Source organism: Scyliorhinus canicula, chromosome 14 (genome assembly GCF_902713615.1).
Source record: "Scyliorhinus canicula chromosome 14, sScyCan1.1, whole genome shotgun sequence".
Lineage (NCBI taxonomy): Eukaryota > Metazoa > Chordata > Chondrichthyes > Carcharhiniformes > Scyliorhinidae > Scyliorhinus > Scyliorhinus canicula.
In genome coordinates, this window is record NC_052159.1 from 33473812 (window position 1) to 33494424 (window position 20613).

Consider the following 20613-nt stretch of genomic DNA (forward strand, 5'->3'; position numbering starts at 1 on the left):
CAGATCAGGGGCAGATGTTAAAGTAACCAACCTCCCCGCTGGCAGTCTGGGATTCAGCACTGCAAAGGTTGGCGAATAGATGGAGCCACAGGTCCCCGACACAGGCTGAAAACACGGTGGGTGGATTGTTGTGGATTGCTAATATGGAATCGTTTGACTGACACGCTGTTGACGGAAGAAAATATTGGCTTGACGTGATAAGTGATACGGGGGGGGGGGGGGGGGGGCTTCTCAGCACTTGTGGTGTCGAATTCCAGCGCTTGCTTATAGAATAAGCTCCAAAACGAAGCCAAAACATGACTACATTTATTACAAACCCACCCTGGCTCTCCCAAGTCCAAAATCACTCTGAATGACTATTAGTAAAATATACACCACATCGCCATTTCACTCAACGCGTCCAAATCTCTCGAATTCGCAGGTAAATAAACATCTCTCCTTTCAACAGGTGTGGGGTCTTGGGGGGGGGGGGGGGGGGGGGGACGGAGCGCAACACTGCCCCCCCCCCCCCCTCCCCCGCATTGATGTGGGTGAGAGAATTAGAGTGAACTCAGGTTGAACTCAAGGGATTCCGTTCTAATCCACAAAACGCAGAATATACTCCAAGTAAACAAACCCCAGATTGAAGTAATTTCATAGAACTGCGGGCGACTGTCTGGGTCCGTTTGTTGGTGTGGAAGTGACTCAGTTTTTTTGGGAAAGGTTGGGGGGGGGAGGAGAAATCTTGTCAATATTTGATGTCGGTTAACCACTTGTTCCAGAAATACGGCAGGGTCGGCAGAAGAACAGGGCGTCTCGTCTCCGGGGGGGGGGGGGACTTCCGCGCACTGTCCCAATCGATGTGAGATTCGGGGAGCCAGAGAGGTCCACGCAGACTTGGCAAGTTTAGAATTGGTGCAACGTCCACAGCCGTCTTTTAATTTCGTGACTGGATACGCGATTGATTTTTTTTGTGCGAGGCCAGCTCTTAATGTTTACAATGGGTGTTTAAACGCGTTTCTTTCTGTTAGTGGGGACTCAGAACGTCTCTGCTCCCCGCGTTGCTGTATTCTTCTGGAATAAAGTCCAGTGTGGCTGTCAAAAATGGCTCTGTGTGTGTGTTTGTTTTTATGTGAGTAAGCTTCCCCGCCATGTGTTTACTCGTGTTGGTGGGAGGACCTTTCTGAGCAACAAGCTCCTCCTCACCAACCTAACTTGAAACGGGGTGGGGAGGGAGAGAGGGAGAGGGGAGGTTCCCGCTTCTCCCTCTGTGTTATTGGCCGCCAGCCCCCGGCTTGTGGGCGAACCGTGATTGTGACTGGAGCCCCCGGCTGCCCATCAAGCGGGCTCCTCCCTGCCTTCAACGCAGAGCCATCAGGTTAGGTGGCTGTGTGTGTAAGGGGGGTGGAGGGGGCCGGAGTACAATACAGCGCTTGTCTGTGCCGAGAGAAGGAAAGTAGGACAAATGGTACAGCAGGGTCATGAAGGTTTATGAGCATTATTAGTGCTTTGTGGCAGCAAATCGCCCGCTTCCTACTCGGTGCCTGTTTGTTTTTGTTGTGGGAATCGCTTTATTTTATTTGTTTTTGGGGGGTGGGGGGAGTTTTTGTTGCCTTGACAGACTTTATTTCTCCTGCCCATTTATGAAGTGACGGAGTAACTTTTTTCCCCTCCACACATACTTTCTTTTATTCCTCGTGTGTTGTGCAAAGCGAGGAAGGTGGGAGGGTGAGAGAAAGAAGGAGAGAGAACAAACTTCAAAACTCCAGTCATGGCCGAGGCACCGCCGCTGCAACAGGTCGTGGAGATCGACCCCGACTTCGAGCCGCAGTCCCGGCCCCGCTCCTGCACCTGGCCCTTGCCCCGGCCGGATTTCAGCTGCGCTTCGTCGCCGGCGTCGGTGAAGCAAGAAGGGAGCGAGTTCAACCTGACCCCGGAAGGGGCCGGCCGGGTGAGCGCTTCGGTGTCGCCGGCTCTGGTGCTGGAGGAGCAGGACGAGGACTTCGAGCAGAAACCCGCCGTGCTGGGACTGGAGTGCTGCGGCGACTTCCAGTGCCAGCAACAGGACGGCTGTCACCATCAGCATCCGCAGCAGCAGCAACAACAACAACAGCAGCAACAGGTCCCCTCGGCTGGAGCCGCTTCTGCGGCCCAGAGGAAGAGCAGCTCGTCCCGGCGAAACGCTTGGGGGAACCTGTCATACGCCGACCTCATCACCAAAGCCATCGAGAGCTCCCCGGAGAAGAGGCTGACCCTGTCCCAGATTTATGACTGGATGGTCAGGAGCGTTCCCTACTTCAAGGATAAGGGAGACAGCAACAGTTCTGCTGGATGGAAGGTGGGAGCAAAATAATATTTGGTTTTGGCATGCCCTTTTCAACTTTTTGTGGGTGTAATAGATGCATAAGCAGGTACTAAATGCGGCCAATTCACTCGTTTAAATATGGGGGGGGGGGTTTAAAAAAGATAAATCCAATTCCCAAATATTGTAAGATTATACTTTCCGAGTCCTCCACTTAGCGCCAATTGTTGTCCAGGAGGAAGGAAGTCTGATGGGGTTGATTAGGAATGACTCAAAAAGAAATCTGAGCGTTTTAACCATTAAGACGATAAAACGAACCTCTGAATCACTTTTAAAACTGTTTTACTACTAAACACAGATTGTGCAGCCCACTGGGATGCGATTTTATCATATTTTGCCACTCGTGTTGGGGTAATGTTGTGTTCAGTGGAATAACACATGTGCGAGAGCAACAGGATTCTAGTGGAGCTACTGAAGTAATCAAGGAATTTGTCCATTACGCAAGCGGATGAGATGGCGGCGCTGTCCTCAGACGAATACTTGTCAGTTTGGGACGATGGATTTCCAAATGACAGCTGGAAAATAACCCGTCCCCACTCAAACTTCAAAGCCCGGTTACAAAGACAGGAAATACTGCGCTGTTAAACATGCGTTGCCCTTTTAAAAAAATAAATAATATATATATATATATATATATATATATAGTCAAAACTTTATAGCCGTGGCACGCAAGTGACTTGTAAATAAATCGATATTGGCTGACGTGCGTCCGAAGTTTCGTGCTATTTAGATGGGTTAGTGTCGGATACTCGGTATTGCTAGCATTGGAGGGGGTGGAAGATACTAGCCTCGATTTGTCACTGGGTTTATGTGAACAAGTGAATATCGGAAACGTCTGGAGGCAGGAGGCAATGTTAATTGTTCTGGGGGCTGTCGCTTTTCTCCCAAGAAACAACACAGCTGTGTGGCAGTCAGGGCTGTAGGTAGGTCCCGGCGCAACGGGCAGTCAGCGTGTCTCTCAACAGCCGACAAGACGGGGCGGGCGGGCGGGGGGGAGAACCTGCCTCCGCATCTGAAATAAAATATTTGGAAATACAGAAATCAGACAGCACCAGCTCCAAAGAGAGAGAAAGATTAACCAGACAAGTCTGTAGTTTGTAAGATTACCTCAGCGGGCTAACCGAGGAAGTTTGGAGTTTGACGATACGAAACATGCGCGCAATTTATATTAAAAATGCAATTAAAAAAAAAAACACCTAACACGTTCGGCTCCAAAAAAGTGAAATGGTTGGCGGCGTGATTTTCTTTTAATAGCGACACACTCCGCGTTGGAGCTAAAAAGTTTGCAACCCGCGTTGCTGCAGAGGCGAGCGAAAAGTTGTGCTGTGTCGAGCGCTCAGAGACGTGGGGTAGACAGACTATTGGGATATTCGAGCAGCTACAGAAACTGTCCTCCAGCCCTAACTTTTGGTCTGATTGTGTGTGTGTTGGGGGAGGGGCGGGGGGAGAGAGAGGAGAGGATGATTTTCTTTTCGGTCATTTTGTAATGCCAGTGATGAAAATGGGATGAATCACACCGGGCGGCGCTCCCTGCGAAGGAAAGGGGTCTGGTGTCCCCCCCCCCCCTTTCAATCACCGTCGCACGCGTGTCTGTCGCTGCCTGCACCCCAACCTGCTGGCCATTGGTTTTGTCTCGCCCTGACTCCCTGACCTGATTGGTCCGGCGACGTCACTTGCAAGCTCCGATTGGACGGAGCGCGCTGTCGATCATTCCGGGCTGTCGTGCTTGGATGTTTCCGGCGGGGCGGGGGGGGGGGGGGGGAGGAGGGAGGGAATCAACCCTGTGACAGGCCAGGGGGAGGGGGAGTGACTCATTGACTGAAACACAGTCAGGCAAAGATCTTGAATAGAGTTACCTCGATTTCTTTGTTTTTAAAATCACCTTCCATCTAGAGACCAAGCTGCCGCGAGTTATGCTTTGGAGAAGGGGAGTGACATTTATTTTAAAAACAAAACTCACACACAGTGTCAGGGAAAGGGCTTCAGATAAATAAGAAACACTGCCGATTCCAGATTGCGACTCGCTCCTTTCCAACAACTTGGAACAGTTTCATGTGTTTTTTGCACTTTTTATTTTCTCGTGCCTGCGTCGCGGTGGATTGTTTTTTGATATCGGAATGGAAATTGTTTTGACGTTTCTGCCTTATACCCTTTTGTTGAGAACATAGAGAGAGAGGAAAACAGCAACGGCTAGCGGAACGGCTCGTTATTTTTACATCTTCCGGCAAAACAGCCACAATAAGCCGTGATGCATTTCCTTATAGTTTGGAAAATAACATTTTTTTTTCAGAATTGACTCACTTGAACCCGTTTGAACTGTTCCAGTGTTTACGTTTTTGCCAGCTTGGAATATTAATTATATTGTAAAGGTGGGAATTACCTGGTCTTCTGAACGGCAACACTGACTGACCTTTATACACGGGGCTTTTTAAAAAAAAACAAAATTCCCCGCCTTCTTACTCGTTTTGGAGCCATGGCAGGTGCAGATGTTGGGTGGCTCCAGCAGAACTTCTAATTGCACCTGTGAAATGTTCTTTTCTTTTTAAATATTGGCACTTTTCAAAATATGATGAGGCATTAAATATCAGGTGATTACATTCAGTCATCTACTGTGCCATTGATGTATATGACCTGATGGCTTGAATTATGTTACATTGTCAAGTGGATTCATGCTGATTTTGTGTTACCCAGTGGCATGTTGTGCTGCTGAAGGTCTCCGATCAGATTACTGTGCTTTTGTTGGAATCTGCTTTTTCGTTTTGGTTTTCCTTTTGGCATTAGGGCCACATCCTGTGCACTGATCCTTGACCTTGGATGCAACAAGACCATGTGGGAGAATACAATCTGCTCTTTCTGACTCTGCATCTCTGACAAAAGACAACTTCATAAAATCTTGCGATCTGACCATTGAATGAGTGATCATTAAAGGAGAGGAATAATGCCACAATAGTATTAAAGTGTAAAATATACAGAAGCAGTCAGTTTGCCTGTGCAATGCAATGATTTTGGTAACGAACAAAGAAAAGTACAGCGCGGGAACTGGCTCTTTGGCCCTCCAAGGCTGCAGTGACCATGCTGCTCATCTAAGTAAAATGCTCTACACTTCCAGGTCTTGTATTTCTCGATTCCCATCCTATTCATGTATTTGTCAAGACGCATCCTTAACATCACCATCGTACCTGCTTCCACCATCTCCTCTGGCAGTGAATTCCAGGCACCCACTACCCTATGTGTGAAAAAAAAACATCTCTTGCACATCTCTAAACTTTGCCCCACGCACCTTAAACCTATGTCCCCTAGTAATTGCCTCTTCCAGACTTTTGGGCGGGGGGGGGGGGGGGGGGGGGGGGCAGAAAGGCTACTGACTCTAGTACTAAAGTATTGTATAATTTTGTACCTTTTCTCTATTTTAAAATCTGATTCAGGAGAATGATATAGCTGTAAATCAGAGCCAACTAGAAGCTGCCAACATTTGTTAAAGCATTAATTCTTGAGCATAAATCAAATTTAAAACAAAACATTTACAAACATAAGCTGCATTATACCAGTGCTGCTATGCAAAATAGAACTGTCTGATTCAAACATTAAATTAACAGCTGCTGGCAGAATGTAATACTTTCACCTTTTCTTTAACCTATGTTTGTTTCCCTCTCCCCAAAATAGCCCTTGAATGGTGTTGTCTAAACTTGGGAAAGGCTTAGTGTGTTGATCAGTTGCATATTATTTTGGGTAGTAATTCAGACCTCTGGCCTCCTTACAGCAAAACTGTCTTTTCTCTCAGTATTTGAATTCACGCCTGTAATATTGGAGTGGGTACACAAAGAAACATAGTATAATCATTGGATACTTGTGGAGAGGCATTTCTGCATAAATATGCACCCCTCCTTTCACCGATTTATATTTTAGTTTTAAAAAAAAATATTTTATTCTCCTTTTTCACATTTTCTTCAAAATATGCATCCACCAACAAACAATCAACGCTAAAGAATACAATGTCAATCGCCTTATTAACAACAACAATCCCATCCTCCCACCAACCCCCAAACAACAGCCCACATGTCAACACAAACATGAAATAAGAAAGGAATCAGGAATCACCCATAGTCATCATCAACATACACAACACCCCCCCCCCCCAATGATCAGTGCCATCCAATTCTTGAAAGTGCATAATGAATTAATGAATAACGCCCATGAATTGTAGAACCCCTCTATTCTTCCCCTCAGTTCAAACTCCTTCTCAAGAGTTAAGAATTCCAGCAGGTCCCCACACCAGGGCACAGGGTGGAGAGGTTGACATCCACCCCAACAGGATCCGCCTTTAGGCGATCAACGAGGCAAAGGTTCCCGATATGTTTGAGTTGAGGAAATTTCCTGGATTTGATTTTAATTAGAAATTTATCCACCAGTCTTACTAAAAGAACATTCAAATGTACAGCTTATTTTCAGGGTTAATTAATTAAAACATATTATGATTGCAATCTTATGATAGGAAAAACAGCTGTTAAATATGGGTATAAAATTCAAATCCTTTACATAACTAAATTATAAATCTCCCTAATTAATTGCAATCCAAGTATCAATGTTGTATTTGTAGGTATATGTATACCATCAGGTTATTTTCTATAATTGTTTTTGTATGAAGTAATGTAATTGATCCCAGTGTCAACCAGTGAAGAATTAACAGTCATGGTGTTACTGACTGGTTAAAGCACAGGTTTTAAAAGCTTGATTATTAAAGTTGACCCTCGAGAGTTAAGGTGTATATTTAATTTATGGAATATGATTTAACTTTATAATATAGCCCTTGTGGACAATTTTATTGATGCTTCTAATAGCGTGATATACATATGAGTATCTATGATTGCAGTTAATATCCAAAAAAAAGTTTGTGGCTCGCTTGCATCTAAAGTTTAGTAATACTGTTTACTGATTAATTTGGGACCATAAAAAAAAATAGTGTGCACGAGTAAGGGCAGTGAGCACAAATCTTTTTTTGTCTCTGGCTACAGGATCATAACTCATGGCAGCACGGTTAGGCCTGTTGGTCATCAGAAGTGTAATTAAAGATTTGCTGTTGCCTTGCAATATATTTCTGCTGAGGGTATTTTCGTTCTGCAGAATTGTGCTTCACGACTTTAAAACAAAATTCAGCCAGGTGCTGAATTTTTAATCAGCAATGGCATGTAAAGTGTACCAAGGGAATACTGTAGAAAAATGGGCTAGATGAGCCAGCAGTCTTCTCCCTATAAACCAGTTAGATTTTGTTACTTGCTGAGATTCTCCAGCATTTTCTCGTTGGTAAACTTTCTCTGCCTTTAGCTTTGACAAAGGGTTATTCGGCCTCAAAACATTAGCTCTTTTCTCTCCCTACAGATGCTGCCAGACCTGCTGAGATTTTCCAGCATTTTCTCTTTGGTTTCAGATTTTGTTACTTTGTTACAAAATGCAGTAGACATTGCCAAATATATACCACATGCAAGAGCAAAAATGTAGTAGATACAAATTTGCTATATTGTGTCAATCATGATGGCTTGACTAGATGTGTTAGGAGCAATTGTGAGGGCAGGAGAAGAGTGTTGGCTGCAATGAGTCATAGTAACTACATTTCAGTTTTTCAGTGGTTTAAATGAACATGAAAGTGTCTTGTCTCGCCCAAACTGATTCAGTTACTCGGGTAATTGTGGTTTAGTCCTATTAACCATTTACAGTTGTAATTATGAGAGCGCTTTGCATCTCAGCTCTGCCTTCAGTGAATTTCCTGCATCTCTACATTCATATTACCTTCAGCCAGAAGGATTAGGTGGTCTGTCCACATAGATACTACATAAATTATTCGGAGAGAAACCCATTTTCTCTTCCGCAGATGATCGTGCCTTCATTCTGTTCACCCTCCGGCCCGTCATGAGGGTTACGTTATAAGTGGAAAGTGATCACTTGCCATTCTAATTGCCCAGATATAACACGAACTTGGTTAACAAATGAAGAGATATCATGCTTCAGTCTGACAGCTCCCTGTGGTTCTGGGCGCACCCATGTCTACACAGTTGACAGCTATAATTGGAATTAAGTAGTGATGTGCATGCTGCTAATTCAGTGACAGCTGCCAATTCACTGACTGCACCGTTTGTAAGTTTAGGTTACCAAAAATATGTTGAATGGTTAACTTGCTGTGAACATTTGAACTGCACATTTCTAACATTGTGTAATTTATCCTCTGTTACTATCTGATTATTTTCAATCTAAAATCTTTAGCTTGGTCCGTTATCCAAATTAGCTTTAATTTAATTTGGCTTGACTTGCCCAAAATTGGAATTTTTAGGCTTACGACTGGTTTCTTTCTGTCTAATCAGGTGAGGTTCTGATTTGAACCAGTTTCATCCCTTTGGCAGTTCCACCCACTGATACTATGGAGTACTATACTTAATCACCGACAATTGACTCATCTTTGTAATCATCACATGCATGGGAGGTTAATGAATTCAAGTCATACTTTCAGTTATTGTGCTCATATGATAAAGATCTGAGTACGTCCCACATTCCAACTGTAGCCTTTGAGCCTTCGGTTTCAATTCCAAACAGAATCCTTACTTCTCACCACTCATCTTGATTTTTTTATTAAGTTAGTATGCTCAACTTGAGTTAGTGTGGGACAGCCAGCTAGCTAATAATCTTTTTGTTAAAGGAAAATGTTTTGTTTTCAAATGGTTTAAAAAAGAATGACGATCCATCTGAGCATTGATACAACTACATAATCACTTGATAGTTTCTTCACATCATGAGTGGTATGCATGATGCCAAGCTTTGTTTAGTGGTGCCACTCTCTCGTGCAGAATGTTCTGGGTTCAAGACCCACTACAGCAATTTTCATTAAAAAAAAAAAATAATAATTTAATTAAGGCATTTTGTATATACATTAAACATAACCAAAACCAGAGTAAGAATAAACAAGACCTCATTGACCTATGTTGTCAGAGATACTGGGTGAGATCATCCAGCTGTTTATACTGGCAGGATCATCTTGTCCTGCTGACTCCGCACCCCTGATGCGGGTTTCCCGGTGGCGCAGGGGGGGTTCAGTGGGAAATCCCATTGACAGCGGCAGGACCAGCAAGAACCCGCCAATCGCCACCTGCCACTGAGAAACACTGGGGAGGCCAGAGAATTTCACCCACTGTCTTTCAGATGAGACATTAAACTGAGGTACACCTCCCCAGTAGATTGTAAAAGATTCCTTGGCATTATTGGAAGAGGGACAAAGGGTATTTTCCTGGTATTCTGGTCAGCATTATCCTTCAACTAGAATCATTAAAACAAATTGTCTGGTTACTTACCTCATTTCGTGTAATGGTTTTCAATTGACTAACTTAATGTTTAATTAGATAGAAATTGGACATCCTGTAGTTGTGAATAAATAAATATGAAAAAACTAAGACTGGAAAAGGCTCTAGGCTGGACAGGAGGAAGAAGCTAGGGAATCCTGTACATACCATATTTAAGCTGAAAAGTCTAGGGCATTTGCACAGGTTTTTATGTGTGGTGATAATGTGTTGGTGTATTGCAGGTATCATTGATATAGTCTATGTTTCTATAGGATATCGAGGAAAGTCAGGATCAGGCTATTGAGTTGGATTATCAGCCATGATCATAACGAATGGCAGAGCAGACTCGAAGGACCAAATTTTCTCCTCCTCCTCCTTCTATTTCTATCATGCCATTTGCTGCCTACCTGTTGATTGACTGTTTTGTGCAACTAGCAAAAAGCATGTTTTTCATTCTCTGCATGCAACATCAGGGGTCCAAAATCCTAGCTTAAAGGCAAAGTGCATTGTGGCTGGAGCAGGTGCTGGTAGTCGTACAGGAAATGAATCTGACCTACAAAGTAATGAAGAATGGCATAGCATTGAAGAAAGCAGGCTCCATAGCTTTGGGCACTGCACTGGAGACCTTGGTGTGTGTGTGTGGGGGGGGGGGGGGGGGGATTAGGCCCTCCAGCTACAAACTTTAATGACAGTTGCAACAGAGGGCTTTGTAGGTTAATATCGGGAGTCAAGCCCCAAGTACACATGCCATATTACCAAGAAGTTCAATGACCTTGCATGAGTAGTCAAGGCGAATGAATACATCTTTACATTCTATTTATAACCAACTGCAATGCTAGTCTCAGACGCAGTTCAATCATCACGCACTTAGTAATGGTCTCTATTAATCAGGACTCAGCTTCAAATATGCTTTGCATCCCCCCCCCCCCCCATTTTTATTCCGCACTAGCACTCAAATTGTGTTGGCTCTGGGATAATGGATGACATTTGGCTCATTAATGACATTGACATTCTGCATCAACTTCCTTCTGCCCTCCTGTTTAATCGGGGAATGATTCCCCCCCCCCCCCCCCCCAACCACACGCGCACACACACACACACACTACCATGCAGGCCCACTGAGCTGTTTTAAATACAAGGGGATATCTATCAGTGTGCTCAAGCAATTGTTTTGTGCAGCAGCCATGGAGTTGGCTTAAAGTCCTCAGCACCTGCCATTCAACCTCCTGTAGTCTTACAACCTAATAGAACTATGGAAGATAACATTTCTTGCCCTCTTACTTTATGCTGTCAAATTCTTATGAATCAATTCCAAATGGTTTGCCTTTCCCATCATGCATACACACTATACGATATTACCAATAAATGCCAATATCTATGCTGTCCAAATTTTCCAGCTTATGGATAATACTAGTAAAGTATGTATATTGTATAAATATTACAAATGATTATCTTTCACAGTGGCCAATATAATACTTTTATCAGCATTGGAAGTGGGCAAGCTTTTGTTTTGTATGGATGTTGTCCAAAATTGATATTTCATGCAGATCTTCCAAATTTTCATAATGAAAGCACCATCTTTAACTTGTTTTAATGATAGTGACCCACGCAGCAACTTGATTTCTGTGCTTTTCTTTATTTCCAATTTGTGAACTTTAGTAGATGGGCGTCAATCAATCTGATTGCCCTTTGTCAGAGTAAGCTCATTAAATCTGACGGACATTAACTGGTCACATCATGTCTTATCAGTTCGAGGGTGGGGAAAACCATTTGTGTGTGCACACTACAGTTTCTGATACGCATGGTACTTGATGACTAACATTGATTTTACAACACTGGTAGGAGTTAATTGGCTTTTGATGGTGGTTCACTGGTGCTGGTGTCTAGTAGGTTGCAGTGCTGTATTTCTGACAGGAGACTGGGTCTGTTGAGTTTAGCCTCTAACACAGTTGGCCTAGTAACATGAAATCCAACCTGGAGGTGGACCAGTAAAGTTGAAGACTTGCCTTGCACAAAAGAAGCATAAATCTATTTGTGGCTGAAATGTTAGTAAAGGAGAAGTTTCCTGCCCCATGCTGTTGTCTGGATTATTCACACCTGACTCAAGTTTTTTTTGCTAGCAGGAGTGTGACAATAAGGTATTTGCTCTTCCTCACCTTTGCACCACATTTCTTGTTGAGCCCATCATGATCGACATTCTTGCATATTCTTGTAGGTTCATTTTCAAATAATGATTCAGTTTTCTGCTGGAGATGATATCTGGGAAAAAGCAGACGTAGACGTCTTGGCTGAGGTGCTCCATTGCTTTTGAAAATGAAATGAAAATAGCTTATTGCCACAAGTAGGCTTCAAATGAAGTTACTGTAAAAAGCCCCTAGTCGCCACATTCCGGCGCCTGTTTGGAGAGGCTGGCACGGGAATTGAACCGTGCTGCTGGCCTGCCTTGGTCTGCTTTAAAAGCCAGCTCTTTAGCCTTGTGCTAAACCAGCCATCCACATTTTGGGATGTTAAGTGCAGAAAACGGTCCTGTTATCTTGGAAGCTATTACTGAATTTTTTCCTCCTTTTAAAACCATTGACGGGCACAATGATTCTGTGATCAAACACCTCCTCAATAATAATTGAATGCACTGCACCTTTTCAAGTCGTGTAGACCATGTGGTTGATGGGAGCTCTGTTCATTTTGAATGTCGTTTTCAGTGCCTTGCAGTTGAGGGAATCCTAACACCTGATGGAAGCTTTGCATCTTGCCCAGCTGATGTCCTCTTGTCATGGGGGACATTGTTGAAGTTGCAAACATAGTGTTTTTTCGCTCGTTAATGTGTGCACTGTAGATTGCCAGATGTGACGGCTGTTCCCTGCACTAGCTTGAAAAAAAGCTGCATGGTATGGTTGCCTTGACTTTTACTGGAAGTACTTCCCTTGCTCTGAAGTGAAGGCCGCCACTCTTTTTCTGAAGTGGAGTCAGTTAAAGCTGTTCTTCAAACATTCAGATACATATGAAGTGGGGAAAGAGTCTGTAAATGTCAGTTTTGGGAGTTCTCTACTCATTAGCTCCTCTTTCTCATCAAGAATATATAACATTACGTTGACCATGAGCAGGAGGTTTATGACTATGTCTTTGTATAAAACGGACGGCCAATTGCTAAAACTGTGATCCGTCTTTTAAGGTTTGATCCCTGGTTACAAGTGATGATATTGTTCTGAAGTTGTAAGTTTGGGCATAGGGCTTCACTAAATACATTTTAAATGATACCCATACTTTCCTGCAGTGCCACTTTGCAAAATAGGGTCTGCAGCAAACTGGGCCTGATATGTACAGTGCACAAAGTTGCAAAACTTATCCCCATGTATACAGCATTCCCCCTAATTTATAAGCATATCCACAAAAGCTGGGGGGGAAAGTGCATGGAATTATACTGCGCTGTAGCAGGTGCAAACCAAGGCACTGTTGTTTTCCATCCACATCGCAAGTCGAGCACTCCACTTAAAATAAGGCACAGAGGCACATGTTACACAGGGATCATTGCATCTGGAAAAGACAAGTTCATGCCACAGAACTCAGTGGGAAGACATTTGAACAGGAGCAAATTGTCTTTCTGACCATTTGGTGACTAATTTAGGGGCATTGGTTGCATTCCTAAACTCTGCTGCTTGCAGATTTGGGCATGGTAACATAGAACATAGAACAGTACAGCACAGAGCAGGCCCTTCGGCCCTCAATGTTGTGCCGAGCCATGATCACCCTACTCAAACCCACGTATCCACCCTATACCCGTAACCCAACAACCCCCCCCTTAACCTTACTTTTATTAGGACACTACGGGCAATTTAGCATGGCCAATCCACCTAACCCGCACATCTTTGGACTGTGGGAGGAAACCGGAGCACCCGGAGGAAACCCACGCACACAGGGGGAGGACTTGCAGACTCCACACAGACAGTGACCCAGCCGGGAATCGAACCTGGGACCCTGGAGCTGTGAAGCATTTATGCTAACCACCATGCTACCCTGCTGCCCTTGGTAACCTCGTATTCAGTTTGTCACGCCACCTTTATAACAGATTTGGAAGTAGCCCATTAGCTGTGGTGCTTGGCTGAAAGTTAGTAGTATTTAGAACCTATTTGCTTTGTATGGTGTACATTCCTTATTTAGGCACTATTCTGGTATGTTTGTAGGTAAAGTTGCAATAGAATTTTCTAATTTACATTGCTTCCATATTGATAGCCATTTCTATACCTAGAGGCGAAATTTGCTCTGTGCTGACTTTCTATATGCAAGTGATTCACTGTAATATATAGTAATTGTATTATTTTTCTTGAACAACTCTCCAAGTCTGAATTTTGGGAATGAATACATTTGTAATTATTATTCTATAGGGGCACTTTGAATTGGCTAAATGAAAGAAATTTATATGGCACTACTTCCAGCCACTGGACATCTCCAAAATGCTTTATAATGATGTACTTCTGAAAGGTTACAAGTAGGAAATACGGCACCCAGTTTGCACATGGCAATTGTGATGTTGATTTAAGGGATTAAAAATTGGTCAGGACACAAGGAGTAGCTCCATTGCTCCTCTTCAGAATGGCACCATGGGATCTGTTCCATCCACCCGAGGTGTGAGAGCTGAGAGGGCATAGGCTTTTAGTCTCGCCCGAAAAGCATGTGACAATGCAGCACTCGCTCAATACTACATGGAGTTTAGCCTGGAGTGGAACATCACAACCTCCTGACTCCCAAGACAAGAGTTCAAGTTAGCCACAGCTGACCACAAAAGGAGTATTTGTACTACTTGATTAGGACAGCAATGCAGTGATCTCTTGCAACCATTTACTGTACCACAGGAATTACGTTGAGATCATTTTCATGTAACCGTTAATGCAATATGAATGATGTGGAGGTTACTGTGGCTATGGTGACTTGTGGGCTTAGTATATACATTGTGGTATAGCCACTTAATAGGCAAACATAACTTCCTGAGCCCCTATGTTAAGTTAGATTAGTGTTGGGGCTCTGTTTAGAAACAATTTCTTTTGTTTCACCCCTCAAAGAACTGGCAGCATAAATTAAATAGCTTATAATATTATGGAGACAGTGTTCTCAGTATGGTTCTGGTACTTGATAAGATGTCACTCGCAGCACGTTAACATAAGATGTGGCATGGGTGATTAAGTAACAGGGGAAGAGGCCTGGGTGTACTTTTGGTAATGGGAACATGATTGCAAAGAGCAAGGTGGCCGATATCCTTGTAGTCCTGTGCCAATGCTGCTGTTAAACGGGTACCAGGAGAAGTCAGCTTTGATCTCTTTATTCTGGGAGAAATCCGTTGGAAGTTGTGGTTGTGACATTCTGTGATGCAGATAGGAGACCTAGTTTTGAGAAGAGGAAATTTCAACAGAAATTAATCTTTTAAGGTCAAATGCATTTTGGACTTCTAAGATGTGAGACTTAGAAAGCCACAAAGGAGTGTAAGATCCCTGTAGCCTTTTGGAGGGAAAAAGGCTTTAAATCTATTAATGCTGAAGGCGGTATGCAGTTACTGAAATAGATTCATTTCTATGCTAATTTCAAGATGCTGTGCACGCCCAATCTTGTTCGCCTCATCTTGCAATCAGTTTTGCTGTTTGTAAGTCTCAAAGGAGTTTGGATGGGTTTCATGGTGTATGGTTGGATGTGTACCCCTCTCTTTTTCTTTAAAATGCACAAAACAGTGCATTTGACTGCTTTCAAGATTGTTAAAGGAAATTACGCTTTCCTGCCCTCATTCCTTGCCTCCTCTCTTGAAGGTGCAACTTCCATTGGGATATGTTTCCATGGGTATTGACAGACCTCCAGCATCTTATTCAGTTGTCTGTTCTGTGTGAGAGAGCCTGGATGGTAAGGATTGACCTTTCTTAGGAGTGAGTGTTTGCTTGTAATCCCAACCAATCCTGTTCCTTTCCCATTTAACATTTTGAGGAATGGAACTTGCATATTGCTTTCTTCCATGGGCCTTTGAAGATTGAAACTGATTGCGCAGTCAGCCACTGCTGACCTGAATGCGACCTGAACCTATGCGAAGTTACTGGAATTCAGCCGTTGGTCTCCACGATCTATGCCATTCCTTATTGTACCATTCCCGACACTGAGGAAGGTATATTTTGGAAAAAGAATTGAAGAGTGGAAGGAAAGGGGAAGCAAGATCATTTCTTAAAAAACAATGTGTAAATTACAAATCCTAGGAACCTTGTGGGCTTTAAAGATGAGGAGAACAATGCTAAACCGTGAATTTTCAAGGAGCTTGTGCTGTGAACTGAATAAGCTTTTTAAGTACTAATAGAATGTTGACCGTTTTAACGTTTCAGGAAACTGGGCTGGTACATGAGTGCCTTACAGCACTGGTTACCCAACCACATTGTTTTTGGACTTTAGATCTGACCATTTTTGACCATATTGGTTGGTACGCATTAGGCATTTATGGTGACAATGCGGACAGAAAGGGACAATATGATTGAGGAGATGAATGTGAGTGTTTCCTACCTAATGTCCAACCAAATTGGATAGCTTGAGTGCAGTACTTTGTGATTTGTGATAATAAACCCTCCTGGGACAATTTTACACTTTTTTTGTTTCAGTTCTCCTTTTTAATTTTGCCAATCGGATGTCACTTTCACGTGCACACTGTGCCCCCCCGCCCCTTTAAAAAAACACTTTGCTACTTCTCTCAAAGGAAGTACAGGAGCTTTATGATGAACACTCCTCTACGGGATAGTTCAGTACAATAGTTCCAGTTTTACTTATTTTGTTTATTAAGGTGCCTCATTGGTAGCGCTGCTGTATTTGATAATCATGTGTTCAAGTCCCAGCCCAGAAACTGAATCATATAAAAGAGAATTTAAAACAGCGCCCCATCTTCCAAGTCTGGTTGACAAAAGATCCCATAGCGCTAGTTGAAGAAGAATTGTGTTCGTCTAGCATCTTGGCTATTATTTATTCCACAGCTAGCATCACTAACTCACAATTATCTGGTCACTATCATTTGATAGAATGATGATAATTTGAATGGGTGGAAAAGTGGCACATGGAATTCAGTTTGGAAAAGTGTGAGGTAATGCATTTGAGGAGTACAAACTTAGCTTGAGAATACGAATACACAGGGCACAGTGGTTAGCACTTCTGCCTCACGGCGCCGAGGTCCCAGGTTCAATCCTGGCTCTGGGTCACTGTCCGTATGGAGTTTGCACATTCTCCCCGTGTCTGCGTGGGTTTCACCCCCACAATCCAAAGATGTGCAGGGTAGGTGGATTGGCCACGCTAAATTGCCCCTTAATTGGAAAAAAATGAATTGGGCACTGAGAATACGAATACAGTAAATGGGGGAATAATGAGATGGGTAGAGGTGAGTGAGGGACCTTGGGAGTGCATGTCCACAGGTTCCTGAAGGTGGCAGGACAGGTGGATAAGGTGGTTTAAAAAAAGCCTGTGGAATGCTTTCCTTCTATTGGATGAGTTATTGAATACAAAAGTTATTGCATACAAAATGCAACACTAGTTTGACTCTGCTGGAATTTTGTGTATATTTCTGGTCACCATATTACAGGAAAGTCAAAATTATTCTGGAGGGGGTGCAGAGGAAATTTACAAGAATATTGGCAGGGCTTGAAAATAGCAGCGACGAGGAAAGGTTGTTTTCCTTCGAACAGAGGAGGTTGAGGGGTGACCTAATTGAGATGTACAAAATTATGAGGGACCTGGATGGAATAGCCAGGAAAGCCTTGTTTTCCCTAGCTGAGGGCTCAATTACCAGGCAGTATAGAGTTAAGGTGGTTGGCAGAATAATCGGAGACGAGGAGGAAAAACCTTTTCACCTAGATGGTGGCGGGAATCGGACTTACAGCCTGAATTGGTGGGTGAGGCAGAAATGCTCAAGTCATTAGTTGTAACCTGCAGGATGACTGAACAGGTACTGGAGGTGGGATTAAAGTGAACACCCAGCTTTTTAAATACTTTTTTGGCTAGCCTAGATACAATGGACTGAATGGCCTTTTTCTCCGCTGTAACTTTTCTGTGGATTTTTATCTCATTGCGATTGGTGAGACTTGCTGTGTGTCCCTGCATTATAACAGTGACTACACTTCAAAAGATATTTCCTGTGCTGTGAAGCACCGTTGGACACCCTTAGGTTTTGGAGGTGCTGTATAAATACAAGTTTGTTCTTCCTTAGATCTCAGTAATGTGAAATCTATCCATTTTAGATGTTGGCCCCCTTCGCTTGCTGATATATTCATCTGCGTTGACATGCAATGTAATGCAATGACATAAATGTAATGTAATGCAGTGGATTATCGCAGAGGACCAGGTTTAGTTGAAACCAAATATGGTCAGTGTTGATTCATAAAAACAGCAGGTGTGCCTTAAAACGTTTCTGAGCATTTGTTGATTCCAGCAGATATTATCAACCTTAACAAAAGATGTTCTGAATAAGTGCCCCAACAATGGCGTTTAAAGGCAAAGGCACTCGGTTGAGAATTTCTCTGCAGATTCTACACTTTTTTTTTTGTTTCATTATTCATTTTTAATAAAAGTGCAGTTGGTTTGTAAGTGTCTGAAGTGTGACTGACAGCAAGTGCACACATGACCATCTATCCGTCAACATCCTAGAGTTTTCAGCTTGTTACTTGGGCAGAACCAGCGTTATGGGTCAGATGACCATCGTAGAGAATGCTCGATTTAAAGCCAATGCAGGTGAAATTGCAAGGTTTCTATAATGCACAGGCAATCCACATGTTTTTTGTTACCTGCCCAGTATTCTGTATAGGCTAGGCATAGGTTGAATGCAATTCATTTTGAATCGTCATCTCAGTGGATGTGATTTTGAATAAATCATCATAAGATTATAATTGTCTGTAGGATTTTGGAAAAGTTGTTCATGTTTAAGGGGAGGCTGGGCAAACAAAGTTGTGCATTGTGGTTTTACTAGAGAAGGCTATGCATTTTCTCATTAGGTTTTCAGTTTCTACTGGAGCAATCTGAACATTAACACTTTACTTGAGATGCTGGCAACCCTATCAGTATAAAGCAGAATTTCCTGTTCAAATGTGCTGTTGGTGGAAGTGTAATATTACGATTGCAGTGAGTCATTCATTCTCCATCCCTGACTCCCTGACTAGATTCACCAAGCCTTTTTTTTTGCAGTGGAAAATCTTTGCAACTATATATGGATGACAAATTTTATGAGTGGGTTGACTAATACAGGTTTCACTTGATAAACCTTAACATTGGGACTTGAGAGTACACAGGAGAAATATGAAAGCTCTGCCTTTGTCACAGTAAATATGTTGCCAGGAAGGAGTCTCACCTGCTTGTTATGTGAACCAGTATCATTGTTCCCTGTGTATGTTGGAAAACTGGACCGTATGTTCTATAGTCGTTGAATGGTTTTTTTTCATTATTCCTCCTCACTTTCCCCCTAAGGGGCTGGTTTAGCTCACTCGGCTAAATCGCTGGCTTTTAAAGCAGACCAAGCAGGCAGCAGCATGGTTCAATTCCCGTACCAGCCTCCCCGGACAGGCGCCGGAATGTGGCGACTAGGGGCTTTTCACAGTAACTTCATTGAAGCCTACTCGTGACAATAAGCGATTTTCATTTTCATTTCATTTCAAGTTGAATAGTAATAATGGTCAAGTTTAATGTTATAAATCATTTTATAATTTAAAAAAAATGAAAAGTATTACTGTAGCTGTGCAAGTCAGCAAATGTTACCTATTAACCAGCATGAAAATGGGTGTATTGTCAGTTTGTAATACCAACCAATGAAAACACCATCTCCTCCTCTCCTCTGATCAAAATCCTTCATAATTTTGAGAACTTCTATTAAATTTCCCCTTGATTACCTCTGCCTAAGTGAGCTTCTCTGGTCTCAACAAATAACTGAATTCCTTCATCCCTGGTACCCTTCTAGTAAATAACCTCTTGACATCCAAATGTGGGGCTGGGAATTTAATGCAATGCTCTATTATCAAGTTTGGCATAATTTCCTTGCTTTCCATACACCATGTCTCTAATAATAAGCCAAAGATCCTAAATGATTTTCTCTCGTGGCTTCATCATCTTGTCAGATTTGTGTATGTAAGACCCTCCCCCCAAGATTTCCTTGCTCCTGTACTCTCCTTATACTACTTTGCTCTCCCACAAGTTTATATATACTCATTTTTCAGCAGAAGCTGCTGAATGGCAGTTTGAAGGACAAACTTATGTTCTCCCCATTTACCCCATACCCCACAAAATGTTATGCTTATCTCCATCTTTTTGTTTCATGAAGGAATCCAAACAATGATATTTTCACACGTGACTATTTAGAATGAAGTAAATGTTGGTGTTTTTACTGGTTATAAGAATTCTGCAGCAGCTGTTAGTTAGCAATTGACTGAAAATACAGTGGAGAAGCACTGATATCCCATAACTCCACTTTGAGAGCAAACATTTCATACTTGTGTATTAGCACACATTTAATATTGTCTGTTGGCCTGCGTGTGTGAAATCTCTTCACTGGCGTGAGGTTGAATAAGGGTTTATTATTTAGTTTTCATGTGAGCTCGCTGAACTTGTCAGCGAGATAGACTTTAGGCTGGACAGTGAGTTTTTCAGCTATTTGTACTTTGAGTTACATTGTTCTATGATCCGAGCATTGAGACTTCCATGAAGCTGCTTTTGTGAATGTCGTTATGAGAACCAGTTTAAAAGGCTTTATTGTTGCGCCTCTCTTTTCTCGTTCAGCTTTTTCTCTCCACACAAGTGTTCTCAGTGGTCTTCTCACACGCAAATGTTTCCCCTCTCCTATATATTCAAGTTTCTGCTCTCTGGCTCCTCCCCCTCACCTCACTTTTCACATCCTTCCTCTCTTGCGCTCTTGTTTTTTTCTTGCTCTTTCTCTTTTTGCTCTCTTTTCTCTCTCGCACCCTCACGCTC

General features: G+C 42.8%; 1 protein-coding gene across 1 annotated transcript in view; it reads left to right on the forward strand.

The window, feature by feature from the left end:
* Positions 1 to 1360: 1360 nt before the first annotated feature.
* Positions 1361 to 20613, forward strand: part of foxo1a (forkhead box O1 a) — an 85363-nt gene continuing 66110 nt past the window's right edge. The window contains exon 1 of the mRNA XM_038819136.1: positions 1361 to 2317. Coding sequence (XP_038675064.1) covers positions 1751 to 2317 — 567 coding nt within the window. The 5' untranslated portion in view covers positions 1361 to 1750. The remainder of the gene's footprint in view (positions 2318 to 20613) is intronic.